We start from the raw sequence: 16,365 nt of genomic DNA, 5'->3' as shown, positions 1-16,365 counted from the left end.
CCTGAACCGACTGTTCTTCATAGAGCATTTCCAATGAGCCAATATTAGTCAGGAAAGCATTAGTTTCTTCATGAGTGGCACAGTGTGTCTTTGAAAATTCATGCCTGAAAAATCCCATAGGTATATTTGAAAATATGAGTTTTAAAAGTTTAATTATGGGTCAGATACTTTAAAATGCTAACGTGTTCCAAATTTTGCTAAAAATGTATTCTTCATCAGACATTTATCTTTAACTAAAGCAAAAAATATGGATAGTACTGTATGGGATTCATAACCAATACTGCCTCATTTTCTCACAATACATTATAATAAACTCTTTGATTCAGTTATCTTCTTTCAAAGTGTGCATTCTCTTATGGGCTTTGCAGTGGTATTCAACAGCAAGAGTATTATTGTCAGTGCTTTTGTATAATTTAAATAGTGGATTTAAGAGTTAAGATTTAAAAAATTTCCATAATATCTCTCTGCTCTGTATAGCAAATAGTTTTCTTGCATCAAAAAATAAAATCCACATTAACCTTTAAAATAAGATTGTTAAGATTTGTTGAAGCCCTTGATTTAATATCTTTCCCAATTCTTTTAAAACTCTGGTAAAAGTAATTTTAGCATGCTGCCAAGCTACAGCAAAGTTTTATTGTGATGTTTAATAGTTTCTTTGTTTATTTATTTATTTATTGAGAAGGAGTTTCGCTCTTATTGCCAGGGTTGGAGTGCAATAGCACAATCTCGGCTCACTGCAACCTCCACCTCCCAGGTTCAAGTGATTTTCCACCCTCAGCCTCCTGAGTAGCTGGGATTACAGGTGCCCAGCTAATTTTTTGTATTTTTAGTAGAGATAGGGTTTCACCATGTTGGGCAGGCTGGTCTAGAACTCCTGACCCCAGGTGATTCACCCCTCAGCCTCCCAAAGTATGGGAATTACAGGTGTGAGCCACTGTGCCCAGCCAGTTTAACAGTTAGTTTAATATCTACAATTCAGTGACTTCTGAATGTGAAATAAAAACTTACTTCTGGAACACATAGATTCAAGCAGCATCTTAATCATATATATTATCAAATTACTCAACCAGTATTTATCAAGCTTCAATTCTAGGCACTTTTCTAGGTATAGGGATACTGGCATGAACAAAACCTCCTGCCCTGTGGAGCTTACATTCTAGTTGGGGGTAGGAGGGTTGCATTTTTTTTTTTTTTTTTTGAGATCCAGTCTCACTCTTTCTTAGGCTGGCGTGCAGTGGTGCCATCTCAGCCACTGCAACCTCCACCTCCTGGGTTCAAGTGATTCTCCTGCCTCAGCCTCTTGAGTAGCTGGGACTACAGGCACATGCTACCACACCTGGCTATTTTTTTTAATTTTTAGTAGAGACAGGATTTCACCTTGTTGGCCAGGCTGGTCTCAAACTCCTAACCTCAGATGAGTCACCTGCCTCAGCCTCCCAAAGTGCTGGGATTACAGGTGTGAGCCACCATACCCGGCTGAGGATTGCATTTTGCAGGATTTTTCTGTCATCAGGAGAGTGGTCAGCTCTGTCTTTGGTGTCCATTAATGAGGTGAGTTACTTTCTGCTGTGGTTTGAATGTTTACGTTCCTCTAAAATTCCTGCATTAAAACCTAATCACCCACATGATAGTATTAAAAGATGAGGGCCTTTGGGAGGTGATTAAATCATGAGGGCAAAGACCTCATGAATGGGATTAACACCCTTAGGAAGGAGGCTTGAGGGAACTGGTTAGACTGTTTTGATCTTCTACCAGAAAAGGAGGAGCAGTTTATTTTGTAGCTTCTTGCATGGCAGAAAAACTATGTGAGGAAGTTTTGAAACAGGTAAATGCTGCTAACCATATTTTTAAACAGTACATAGTTTAGGCAGGAGTTTTTAATTTGCTCTCTCTGGATGGACTTCAGGGATCAGTAGAATCCTTTACATTATAAACAACATTTTATGTACATCTGCATTCCTCTCTTCAATCACTTTATTAAGGGAGCTCCGTCTTTCTTAACTAAGGCCATTGTTGCTATTTTGGGTGGAAAAATACTTTTTCATGAGAGGCTTTCCCAGGTTTCAAAAAACATATAGCGTTTTTGGAAGTCTGTACAATACATTAAATGCAAGTAACAACCTCTAGCCTTTGTGACAACCCCAAACAACCCACGTATTCTCAAACACCGTTTCAGTCCAAACGATTTGGATTGGAAATCACTGAATGTTACAGATTTCCAAAGAAGATTGAGGTGCATTGTTTTCCAAAATTTTGATTACCTCATTGCTGAAAGATTTTTTCTTGCTTATGGGATGATCTACTTATAGAGAATAGATGAATGGGACTGGAAACCTCAGTTAGTGGATTAACAGGTATTATGAGAGTATCTGAGAAAGGGAAGAAGTGTAGAAAGAAGGCATCTGAATGAGGTATCTGACTTTAAGTTCAGAAGTTCAAGTAGTTCTAGATGATGACAAAGTTTAACTGTGTCCACGGAGGGGAATGGCTCATGTGGGTGGAGATGAATGTCATTAGAGATGAAAAGGTCAAGGAATAAAATGACCCTTGTGGTTAGATGAGTTATTCATATGCGCATTGAAAAGACTCAGAACAATGGCAAGGCTTGAAATGCAAGAGAATTGTGCTAGGTAATATAACTTTAAAACATGAAGCTGACATCTGACATTTGAAAAGCTGTTCAGCATCTCCAGTAATCATGAAAATACAGAGTAAGAATAATTGGGCTCTGGTTTTTTTTGCCAGATTACCTACTGGGGACAGAGGAGACAAATTACACTCACACATTACTGTAGGAAATGCTATGATCTTTTTGGAAGAAGATCTGGCAACGTATATTAATTCTTCCATTCCACTTTTGAGATGCTATTCTGAAGAAATACACTTACCAGCATGGAAGCCACATAGACAAAGCTGTTTATTGCAGTCTTGATAGCAGTCTGATAATAATCTGGAAACAATTAAAATACCCATCAACAGTGGAACAGTGTACCACATTATGAAATAGTAGGCACTTACTGAAAGGAACAAGTTAGAAACAAATGTTTTAAGAGAAAATATCTATAATATATTAGGTAAATTTTTTTAAGTTACAGAATTTTGTGGAGTAAACAGAAGTAAATAAATTCTATACCTGTTAGTATAAAAATAGAAGAAGGTATGAATGCTTACCAGTTTGTTCACATGGGATACAAGATTGAAGAGAAGAGAGATTACGAATGCTTTCTTTCTATGTCTTGACTTTCTTAAACCTGTTTTAAGTATGATTATTACTTTTACCATTGAAAATAAAACTATCATAATGAGCAAAATGATCCATTTCCTCAAAAGAAATTATAATTTTTTAAAGGGATACTAGAAGTATACATGTAAAGTAAAAGGCAGAAAAATTGATGATCCCTGAATGAGATCAATGAATTGAGTGTCTTGAGGACATAGTCTAAACAAAGAGCTCTTAGAATTTTTCTCATACCTCATCATATTTTTAAGGAAAAAACATGTATTCACATTTTAATTCAGATGATGGTGTAGAGGTTTTTTGTAGTGAGGTCGGCCTTGTAGGAAATTTTCTTTTTTAACCCCTGCGTTAGGGGCATATTAAATTTTTTTAAATTACTTTAGAATATCGAATCTCTAGTTTTTAATAATTATAAAACAGTTTTTAGAAATTAATAGGCACTCCCTAACACATGTCTTGTTTCATTGCCCAAGAAGTATCCTTAAAACTATTCTCAGTGTTTCTAGATACTACCTGGAACCAATGCAGCGTTTCATAACACACAGCCCATCTCTAGCCTTTGGCTATAGAGGCAGTATGACATGTTATGAAAATAGATAAAGAAAAATAAGAAACAGAAGTCACATGATAGGAATAAATCTCAACAAAAGTGATAAAGAGTTGCTGCATGTGAATAGCGTGCTTTGCAGAACCTGGGGTATAGAAACCACTCCTTCAGCACAAATTGTTATAGTATTACTGTTTTCTTTTCTCCACCCATTTTAAGCTAATAATTTATGTCAGCAGCTATAAACCTGGGAGTCATCAGTGAACTCCACCCCTTACTTCCAGTTTCACAAGAACCATAAGTAGGTGAATAGGTGTGCAGTAGGGTGGTGGCCCTGCCACATCCATCATGCCCCTGCCAGTCCAGTTGTTGAGCCAACAGGAGGCTGCAATGCTCTAAGGAATAAAGGACAACTTCTACCCAACTTATTATCTTCAGTTCAACACAGTTTGAAACTTCACTTGTTACAGGATATTGTAAGAGCATTGACATTGGAACCAAATTCTAGCTTTAGAGTTTATAATTGTATGATCTGGAATGTTATTTTCCCCTCCCATCATCAGTTTCTCTGCCAGTCAAAATAGGGCTTATACCGTCTTCATAGAGTTTTTGTAAAGATAAAGTGAGAAAATATGTGAATAGTTCCCAGTACAAAGCATGCTCAGAAAATGTTGAGTCTAAGCCAGGCATGGTAGCTCACACTTGAAATACTAGCCCTTTGGGAGGCCAAGGCAGGAGGATTACTTGAGCCCAGGAGTTTGATCAATGTGGGCAACAGAGGGAGAGAAAGAAAAAGAATGAGAAGGGAGGAAGGAAGGGAGGAAAGAAAGAGAAAGAAGAAAGAAAGAAAGAGAGAAGAAAGAAAAGAAAAGAAAGAAAGAAAGGAAAAGAAAGGAAAAGAAAAGAAAGAAAGGGAGGGAGGGAGGGCAAGAAAGAAAGATAGGGAAGGAGGGAGGAAGAAAGGAAGAGAAAGAGGGAAAGAAAAGAAAGAGGGAGAAAAGAAAGGAGAGAGAGAGAGAGAAAAGAAAGAAAAGAAAAGAAAAAAGAAAAAAACCTCCTCAGCTATCTGGCTTGCACTCTTTGATGCTGGCCTCTCGTTCAATGCTTGTCTCACTATCTAGTTCACTTACTTTTTGTCCTTCCTGGCCCTTTTGCTTCACTAAATGGATTTTCTTTTTTCTGGAACAATTTTTCTTTCTTAAATATACAATTCACTCTCCCTGACCACATTTGGAATCAGAAGATGGGATCAAGTAAACATAAAATGTTGAAAAGACTTTAGAAAGCATCTAATCTAACTCCTAACTTTAAGAATAAGAGAACTAGATATTGAAACAAATTTAAAAATAAAGTTTATGTTCTTTTAAAAGTTTTCCTTCAAATTACTTATTAAAAAAGACATATGTGAGGGCAAATAAATCTCCATTATTATCAAAGGTAGTTTGTAGATCATTTTTGTTAATTCATTTCAAATAAAGTCCAAAATAAATCTACATGTTCACCAAATTCAATTAAAAATGTATAATCTCTAAATTTGAAATATCTTAGATACATTTTATTTTTTGCTTTAACATTCAACAAATTGAAATTTGTCTTTACTTAGATATCCAAGCAACTTGATGCTGTAATCACTTAATTTTGAATACCTATTTATTCTAAAATATACGCAACTATGCCAAGTGTTTGTACTTACCTAGAAACTAATACAAAATATAATACCAAAATTGAAAAAATAGCCTTAAGTAAATATTACATGCTACTGAAAGAATAGATTAAAAATGTAAACAACAAAGAATTGCGGCCAGGCACAGTGGCTAATGCCTGTAATCCAGCACACTGGGAGGCTGAGGTAGGCAGATCCCTTAAGGTCAGGAGTTTGAGACCAGCCTGGCCAACATGGTAAAACTCCAGCTCTACTAAAACTACAAGACTTAGCCAGAAATAGCTTGAACCTAGGAGGTGGAGGTTGCAGTGAGTGAGCTGAGATCATGCCACTGCACTCCAGCCTGGGCAACAGAGCAAGACTGTCTCAAAAAATAAATGAATGAATGAACAAATGAACGAATGAATGAAAAATCGATGTAAAATACGGAGTCTAGAAAAAACTATATATTTGCTTCAGAGTTTCTTCTAGACTGTCTATTTTAGAGTCCATATGTCCGGAAAGACATTTTTTATTTTACTTTTCTTTGTTCCCTACATTATTCTCACTTAAAAAAAAAAATGTTGCTTTGATGTTTTTGAGAACATATCCGACCCTAGACAATTCTACCACAAAAATTCTGGTGGCAGTGAGAGTTCTGTCTGTGTCTTAGATCTGCACTAAAGGGTCCTGCACAGCCAGAAGCTCCCAAATAACATCCACCAAATATGGAAGGTTCAAATATATTCTCATGCTTAAGTTACATTTTAAGAAAAGGGATACATAAGCTGTTCATAAACTGGTTCTTACAATTGGCATAATTAAACTAACACTTTTATATACATAGAACAAGCTAAATTCTGATTTTTTTTTTTTTTTTTTTTTTTTTTTTTTTTGAGACGGAGTTTCACTCTTGTTACCCAGGCTGGCATGCGATGGCGCGATCTCGCCTCACCGCAACCTCCGCCTCCCGGGTTCAGGCAATTCTCCTGCCTCAGCCTCCTGAGTAGCTGGGATTACAGGCATGCGCCACCATGCCCAGCTAATTTTTTGTATTTTTAGTAGAGACGGGGTTTCACCATGTTGACCAGGATGGTCTTGATCTCTTGACCTTGTGATCCACCCGCCTCGGCCTCCCAAAGTGCTGGGATTACAGGCTTGAGCCACTGCGCCGGCCAATTCTGATTTTTAACAGGAACTAGTGACTATACTATGGAATTCTTGACCTCAATAAAATGGGGAGAAGAGTTTTGTTGTTAAACATAAAACAGATTTATGTTTAGGTGCTTACAGCATTTTAGGAATCATATACAAGAAACTTAATTGGACAACCTTGAGAGGTAAGCTAAAGAAAATGTTCTCTCTCCATCCCCAAATGTTTGCTTTTCATTTTATATCCCTGTGTTCCATTTTGATTGAGTGTGGGTGTTTTTTGGCCAGCAGCATCACCTTTATAAAAAGGACCAAATAATTTGCTTTGCCTGAAAATCTGGTTTGAGCCTTGCATTGTAAACACTACCCATGATAAAGTGTTATGTATATTATATCATATCTTTGTTGTCGAGTAGGTGTGACTAAAACTGGACTTCCCAGGCTACCCTCCCATTACCAAATGTGCCTAAACTTGGAGGCTGCTTCAGGCCACCCTCTCTCTGTGCCCCTCATTTCCTGAGTTCTCTTTTTACCTCTGTGTGCACTCAATCCACTGTTGATGCCCTCTGGCTCTTAGGAGATTGTGCAAATTTCATAGACCACCTCCTGCACTCTAGACACACACAGGCATTGCACCTACCTCTTCAAAAGCTCCACTTGGATATCAAGTAGACACCTAAAATTAAACTGGTCTGAAACTGAACTCATCTTCCATGTCTCAGTTGATGGCGTATCCAGGCTTCTAGTTGTGTAAGTCTATAACCTGAGTAAAAGAATGACTGGAAAGTAGAGTGTAACCCATAATGCCAGATACCTAAAAACTAAGATAGGTTTGGATATTAGGATTGAATACATCATAAAAGCATTAAAATGATTTCTGAAATGTTTAAAGATAACTCGTATTGAATCTATGATTTAGATTTTTGTCGAGTCCAAGACTCAACAGAGTGACAGATGAAAAATGAACACTGACCCAGGCTTGCCAGTCAGCATGGCCAGGGGCCCTCTGCCAAAGTCAGCAGTGGTCTGACTTTCCAAGACTTTTGCAGAACCTCTGGCCTTCCAAAAAGCTTTGCCTTTTCTAAAATTTCTCCCACCATTCTGACCAATCATCTACAGATTTTTATGTTTTCATTTCTTTTGAGTATATCACCTTTTTACAAGCTAAAAAACAGAATCAAAATAAAGCAATCTGGTCCTCCAGGGATTCGGGAATCCAGGCTGAGTCTTATAATCATTATCAGAATGACATCATAAAAGAAGGTGCTAGCAATAGTGTTATAAACTCGGAATCATAACCACTAGTCCACATTTTTCATTAGAAAACAACTAAAAGTCCAGTCCTTAAATGCTTGATCTACAGAACTTCTTGATTTACAAAGGACAAAGTGATCCAAATTATATGTTGTCCAACCTATTGGTAGACCAGATCCAGAGCTGTCCACGAACTGGTGTTTGCATTTTAACAACTTGCTCTGTGGAATAAAAAAAATTCCTTGTTGTATCAATAAGAAAGCAAGTAAAAATTATTACAGGTGAATCAAAATGAGGCAGGAGAATAGGGTCAGGAGGCAGGTAACCTAAGAACTTCCTAGAACTAAGTCAAATGGAAACACTTCAGCTATGACGGGGAAATAACCTCTTCATTTACATAGGGCATATAGTAAGTAACAAATGGAAACGTCTAGAGGGTATTTAAACCTCCTAAAATTCTGTAACAAGCTCTTGAGCCCCTGTGCTTGGGCCACTCTCACACTGTAGAGTGTACTTTCATTTTCTTTCTTTCTTTTTTATTTTTGGAGGGGGATGAAGTCTTGCTCTGCCACCCAGGCTGGAGTGCAATGGCACCATCTCAACTCACTACAACCTCTGCCTCTGGGGTTCAAGTGATTATTCTGCCTCAGCCTCCAGAGTAGCTAGGACTACAGGTGCCCACCACCATACCTGGCTATTCTTTTATTTTTTATTTTTAGTAGAGATGGGTTTCACCATGTTGGCCACTCTGGTCTCGAACTCTTGGCCTCAAGTGATCTATCCACCTTGGCGTCCCAAATTTCTGGGATTACAGGCATGTGTATTTTCATTTTCAATTACTCTCTGCTTTTGTTGCTTCATTTTTTCCTTGCTTTGTTTGGGCATTTTGTCCATTTCTTTGTTCAAGATGCCAAGAACCTGGGCACCTTCCACCAGTAACAAACCCACACTGACACTTATTTTGCCAAGGTTTTCCACTAAAACATGATGGTATAGGGGATAAAATACTTAGATAGTTCAAAACTCAATTACCTCATAATAAGAAATTAGACATATGGCATTCTTCTATTTGGTATAAGAACAAATAGACAGTGAAGACTAAAAGAAATGCTCAACTGTAGAGAGGGTAGTGACAGCAACACTTTCTACTACAGAATAACCTCTCATTTTTGCAGTTAATATATCTATTCTTCCATCATACATATTCCTACTGAAAAACTTGTCCAGATCTTTTGCCAGGGCCAAGAGATGGAAAACAGAGCATGTCCTAATTAGTTAATTATAAGCTCAGTTAATATCTTTGGGATGGGCCCATAAAAATCTAGCTATTGTTTTGTTAAACATATGAAAACTACAGGGTTCCTTAGCCCTTTAGCTATAGTTTCTGCTCAATATCTTAAGGTTGGGGCAGTCCCACTGAGACTCATCTCCTCAGGGCTGAGGTGGGTGCTAGTCTTCAAAGTCTGGAATGCCATTGTAGGAGCTAAAATCTCAGCAGGAGTGCCAGAATGCCAATGAGCAGGACTGGAACAATACCATCTGCCCCACCCTGGCTGATGTGGTGGACCTGCAGGAGGGAGTCTATGATAATGAGAAAGGCATTAATCAAAAGCAGCACAGTGCCAAGTGTAATGCCTTATAAGGAATCATATGAGGGCTTTTCTTACTTTACTACTGACACACTGACAGCTACATTGAAGAAGGAGATTCCAGGTTATCTTGCCACCAATGTTTCCTGCCTTCTAATTTTTCCAAAGTCACACAGAGATTAAATAGAAGAGTGATGACTCAAATCTCGGTTCACCTGATACCATAGCATTGCCTCTCCCCTTCCTCTGTGGAGCATTGCTCCAGGCTTCCTGTGCACTGAGAGCTCACTTATAGTTGGTAATACTCTAGGCCACATAGTCTGGCCCACTTAACAGCTGGTCATCCAGAAAGGGCTGTTGCTGTTTTTAATAATCCCTTTAGAAAATGTTTTAGTGGCTCTACACCAATTCTCTGATACTTAACCTTAATTCTTACTTTTAGCCCTTACACATAGAGAAGAGTGGTAATTTGATTGATTAATTCATCCATTCTGAGAACTAAGCTCTGATTTTTCTTATCTTGCCCAAATTCCCACCTAAGGGGTCTGGGGAGTTATACTCTACAAACCATAAATTCTCATCAGATGGGTTGTTTTTTCTTAATCCTGTATATCCTGACTTACTTTCCAGTCTGACTCTGGCATAACATGACGTAACAAAGAAGAAAATAAAAATACCCCAAAACACGTTTCTTTGCCATATTTTGAAATGGCCCTACAAAACTGTCCTTTGTGGGAAAAAAATTTGCCTCTGAAAAGAATCTCTATTAACATAGCTAGATATTTTTCTTGCAGGTCCTCCAAATTCTGAAGAGATGAGCTGAGAGTCTAGCACTTTTTCAAAGTCTGAGTAGGAAACATTTCTCATGTATTCTCTCTAAGGGCAGCCACTATGAGACTTCAAAAGAACCTTGGTCTCCACAGCCTTTTATCTTAACCTGAATATTTCCTTTCTATGATCCCAGGTCTTTAGACAAACTCAACCAATTGTCAAACAGAAAATGTTTAAATTATCTATATACCCTCCCTTCCCCCACCACCTTGAATTGTGCTGCCATTCTGGACCAAACTAAGTATTTCTTAAATGTATTTGACTGATGGCTCATGCCTCCCTAAAATGCATAAAACCAAGCTGCACCCAATCACCTTGTGCACATGTTCTCAGAACCTCCTGAGGGCTTTGTCATGGGCCATGGTCATTCATATTTGGCTCAGAATAAATCTCTTTATATGTTTCACAGAGTTTTACTCTTTTCACAAACAACTGAACAAATATTTCTTGAGTTCTTACTATGGTCCAGGCAAAAGGCTCGGAAAAATTCTAGAGCCAAACAAAAACAAATCCCATAGTACTTGTCCTCATGAAACTGACAAACTAGTGTGAGTAGAAATGAAAGACTGGAAATATTAAAAAGTAATAGCAAAACTGCAATTACTTTTGCATCAACCTAATAGATGTTAGTAAAAAAAAGTAAAATTACATCTGCAATATAATTGATACAAAGAAGGCAGTGCTGTTATGAGAATTAAACAGAAAAGAGAGTTTGAGAAAGCTTCCCTGAAGAATTGAAGAAGGAACATTAATCTGAATGAAAGAACGAGTAAAGTTAGTGAGGGGGCAGCTTTCCAGGCAAGTGGAATGACCCATGAAAGACTCTCTGATGTGAGGAGCATCTCCCATTTCAGGAAAGGAAAAAAGGACCTGAAGCACAAAAAGTGTTGTTCAAGAGAAGGCTTCAGGACAAGGGAATTCAGATTATGTTTGGGCTTGCGGACAAAATTAAAGATTTTAGTCTTTCCCAAGAGTTACTGAAAGTCATTGAGAGAACAATCACAAGGTTAGATTTGTATTGGGAAAAGGTCACTGGTTACTGTGACTAGGATGGATGGGCCCAAGAGAAATGTGTGCACACATGCAGTAAGTAACATGGGTAAAAATGTTCATTGTAGTATCCTGCTCTTACTAGCCCTAAACTAGAACCAGACCAAAGGATTATCAAGAGTGGAGTAAATAAATAATTGTGCTATAAAATTATTACCAAATAAAATGAGAATAAACAATTACACACTACATGAATGAACTTCATGCACATAACATTAAGTAAAATAATGCAGGAAGATATGAACAATATGATCCTATCTATATAAAGTTAAAGGAAGGCAAAACTAATGCAGTATTAGAAGACAGGATAGTGATTACACTAGGAATAGGAAGGGCTAGTAATTGAAAGGAAAGCAACTAGGGTAGACCTTTACAGTGCTGACAAATGCTCTATTTCGTAACCTGGGTGGTGATTAAACAGATTGTGATAATCCATTGAGCTGGATGTTTATGTTTTATGAAGTTTTTAGAATATGTGTAATATAACACTTTTAAATATTCAAGAAATTTTAAAGAATAAACTGGTAGAGTTATTGAATGGATGTAGAGAGATTAGTTAGGAAGCAATGGCGATTGTCCAGATCAGAGAAAACAGTTATGCTTGAACCTTGCTAATGATGGTGAAGATGGAGAGAAGAGGACTTATTCAAGGGCTGTTTTGTAGGGGACACAATGAACAGGATTTGGTGATGAATTGGATGTGGAGTATGAGGGATGAGGAGAAGTCATGGATGATTCCTAGGGTGACTGAGTTAGGTAGGAAAAGGGGCAGTCTTATGTTTGTGAAAAGGGACAAAGTATGGAATGAATGAGGATAAGGGTAAGTTTTTATGTTTGGTGGCAGAATTGTAAAGGGTCAGTCCATTAGCCATGAGAAAAGAAGGAAGGGAGGGCTGGACATGTTGAGAGAGCAGGAAAAGTTTGAGATGAGTTGTACAGAATGGAACAGAGAGTGAACTAAAGAAATAGAGGAGGATTGCTGAATGGTGCTGAGAACGCTTTTGAAGGTGATCATCATGAATTTATAGTGAATTTACTCTGCAGCACAAGTCATACTGGACTTCTCTTGTCCATGTATGAAGAGAACCAGTGATTAGGACCACACATGATTAAAATTTTGCCAGATGGGTATGATCAGTATAGTTTTAAGACAATATGAGAAGTCGAAATATCAATGAAAGCTTGTGATAAAACCCAATTTTCCATCCCATCTTAAGGACAGAGAATTTTCAATATTCACCTGCCCACAGTTCCCTGAGAACATGGAACTTTACCTGAGAAGATGAGAGAGAGTTGAGTATGACACTTGGACTCTTGGTCATAGGTCATGGGTCTCCAGAATTACTCCTCTCCTCTCTAAGCATAATTTCCATCGCCACTGCAGTCACATATTACCATCTCTCTTTCCTTTTCTAGTCTATTAATTATTACTTTTTTCCAAGTCCCTTGCTTTCTTATGTCCTTTTCCTTTGCGGGGATTGTATGAAACATGTAAGCATGAAGTAGACCCATTAAAATTGTGTAGGAACACCAGCAAATTTGGGTCTGAAGAAACTGAATTGAGAGGAACTTAATGTTTCAGCTTTTTGAACACATTATTTTTACATACAATCCAGGCTTTAGTAACCAGTAGGATCCATTGCAAAGACAGAAAGTCCATACAATTATAGCAACATGCCATCTGACATTTGGAACCTTGGCCCAACCTCAAAGAAAGCAATTTTATCATTGGCATCTGCCTATCTCCTTTTTCCTTTCTTCTGTTAATACTTTATTTATCGATTCATTCAATCATTCTGTTACTTATTCCACAAACATATATTAAGTAACAACTGTGCATCAGATACTGAGCATTAGCTCAGTATCGTCTATCAACTCACAATCCTTTTGAGGACTCGAAAACACATTTCTATAAAGATGATATACAAATGGCCAGTGGCATATGAAAGGATGATATCACTAATCATGAGAGAAATGCAAATCGAAACTACAATGAGATATCACATCATACTTATTAGGTTGGCTCCTATCCAAAAAGTAGAAAATAACAAGTGTTGGTGAGGATTTGAGGAAATTGGAGCCATTGTGCACTGTTGGTAGGACTGTAAAATAGTGCAGCAACTAGCAAAAACAGTATGGAGATCCCATGTACACAAAAATAAAAACTCAGCAATTCACTTCTAGGTATACATCCAAAAGAACTGAAAACATGGTCTCAAAGAGATAATTGTACAACCATATTCATACAGCACTATTCACAATAGCCAAGAGGCTGAAGCATCCCAAGTGAGTAGTTAGGCAAAATATGGCATATACATATACTGGATGATTATTCAGCTTTAAAAGGAAGGACATTTTATCACATGCAACAACATGGAGGAATCTTGTGGACATTATGCTAAGTGAAATAAGCCAGTCACAAAAAACAAATACTGTAAGATTCCACTTTTATGATGTATCTAAAGTTGTCAAATTCATAGAAACAGAGAGTAGACTAGTGGTTACTTGAAACTAGGAGTTGAAGGAAAAGGAGAGTTTAATGGATATAGAGTTTCAGATCTGCAAGATAAAGTTCTGAACATCTGCTTCACAACAGTATGAATATACTTAACATTACTGGACTGTACACATAAAAAGGTAAAGATAGTAAATTTTATGTTATGCGGTTTTTACCAAAATAAAAAAGAATTCAGTAACTTAAGTCCTCAAAATATTTATGCTGCTTTGTGATAAACTTTTAAGGGGTTGTGTGTGTGTGTGTGTGTGTGTGTGTGTGTGTGTATGTGCATGTGTGCCTGTGTATGTGTGTTAGGTTACAGTAAACTATATGTATAGAAGGTCCCTGTGATTGACTTATGATTTTTCAACTTTGCCATTGTGTGAAAGTGATATGAATCCAGTAGAAATTGTACTTCCAGTTTCCAATTTTGAACTTTGATCTTTTCCTGGGCTCGAGATATACAATATGATACTCTCTTGCACTGCTAGGCAGCATCAGTGAACCTTTGTTCCCAGTCAGCCACTGATCAGAAGGTAAGCAACTAATACTCTACAGTGCACTGTGCTGCTAGATGATTTTGCCCAACTGTAGGCTACTTTAATGTAACTGAGCACTTTTAAGGTAGGCTAGACTAAGCTATGATGTTTGGTATATTAAACGTACTTTCAGTTTATGATATTTTCAACTCACTATGTGTTTATCAAAATGTAACCCCATCTTAAGTCAAAGAGCATCTGTATCTGCTTGGATCTACATTAACCTCTTTTACCTATACCCTACCTATGTGAGTCCTGAAAACTTGTCTCATATAAACAATGAGATAGCCTAAACAAAGGGACTTTAACAATTGCTTCATCAGTCTTTGTCACTCTGGAAATACCAGCATCTGCATGTTGAAAAATGTCTCATTGTATTAGTTTTCCAGTAAGATATCACCTGATTATAGGACAACTTTTGCACCTTCCCAGATGAGTCCTCAGACAATTCTGTAGTTTTATACATTTGGAGGTCCAATGCATTTTAATCAAATTTAATATATAAGAATTAAATATACTTCATATATAAGGTTATGCCTTATTTATATGAATTAAACTGACTAAAATTTAATTATATAGCCAAGTTAATATTATTTCATGTTTATCAATATTTTGTTGCCTCATGAATACATAATCTATTTTTAGTATAATATTAAATCACATAAAAACTCATAGGTGAATACTTAATCTCTTGGTTGTCTATATCAGGTCATAAGTACTGAGACAAGTTACATAACTTTAAATATGTTTAACTTTGGAATTCTTGTTTACTATACAAATATAATTGTTTATATTTATTTTGCTTTTTAGAGCTTTCCTGCTATGTTTATCTGCATTTTGTGGTAACATAAGATAATTACTTTTCAATGTACAAAACTGGCTCATTTTACATGATCTGAACTTGGGAAGCTATTTTTTAGGTTTCAAGACAACATGCTAAATATATGGGACCATCTACTGGTGAAGGATGATATAGTCCTATAGACTGGTTTTATTGGAACTTATAATAGCCCAAGTTGAGGATCATGAGGACTGTGAAGCCCAAAAGTGTATAATTAGGAGAACCCTGCGCCGGAATACACTTTTTACTTAAATTGCAACAGAATTGTCTTAGGTATAAAATATAAGAGCTGAGAAGATACTACAAAACAAGTAAGTCATTTATATGGAGCCACAACATCTAACAGGCATATATTTGTTTAATATCAATATACTAAAGTATTTCATGAGGGCTCTGACAAGGACTGTCTTGTTAGTCTCTGCGTCCTAGCACAGTAACTGGTGTCTTGAAGTATCAATAAGTATTTGCCGAATGAGTGAATGAATAATGACAAACAGGGTCTCAAAACTTTTGAAAATTTGCCTTAAGTTCTCCCTTTCCCAGAGGACTACACCCATAATTTATAATAAAACAATACAAATATAATGTTTTACTTAAATTCAATTTTTAGATGAAAAATGCATCTGTTTGGTTAACCAGAAACCTTGAGTCAGTAAAAATTATACTAATACTTATGTTAAAATAGTAATAATGAAAAATGACCTAAAATAATTAAAAGGAAGGATATGTGGAGTCGCATAGGCTTTATAATCAAATATTTCTCATTTCAAATTTTAGCTCTATAGTTTGGCTATTGGATGAGGTTGAATGAATTGCTTAACCTTTCTCTCCTCATTTTCCTCTTTTATTAAATTACCGTTTTGTGAAGATTTAGTGAGTCTGTATATGCAATGCTTTGTGCCTACTTGGAAAACATTAATAATAAATACATCGATTGACTTTTTGTCTGACTGAGGGCATTCGCTTTCCTAATTTTCAATGGTCACAAGCATCTTTGAACAGCGACCACATTTTATTTAGCAATAGAACTTGGCACACTGCCTGGCATAGGTAGATACTTGATAAGTGTGTTGTATTAATAAAGAAAATAAATATTTAAATAATTATTTGGTGGCTATTGTCTATAGTTCTACACATGGTTATATACAATACAACGTATAAGTAAGGTATACATAGACATATACC

General features: G+C 36.8%; 1 protein-coding gene across 1 annotated transcript in view; it reads right to left on the bottom strand.

Annotated features, from left to right (window-relative positions):
* Positions 1 to 2,889: 2,889 nt before the first annotated feature.
* ABCD2 (ATP binding cassette subfamily D member 2) overlaps positions 2,890 to 16,365 on the bottom strand; it is an 87,531-nt gene continuing 74,055 nt past the window's right edge. The window contains exon 10 of the mRNA XM_054238173.2: positions 2,890 to 2,950. Coding sequence (XP_054094148.1) covers position 2,950 — 1 coding nt within the window. The 3' untranslated portion in view covers positions 2,890 to 2,949. The remainder of the gene's footprint in view (positions 2,951 to 16,365) is intronic.

Source organism: Callithrix jacchus, chromosome 9 (genome assembly GCF_049354715.1).
Source record: "Callithrix jacchus isolate 240 chromosome 9, calJac240_pri, whole genome shotgun sequence".
In the NCBI taxonomy this organism is placed as follows: Eukaryota; Metazoa; Chordata; class Mammalia; order Primates; family Cebidae; genus Callithrix; species Callithrix jacchus.
This window is presented reverse-complemented; position numbering and strand designations above follow the sequence as displayed.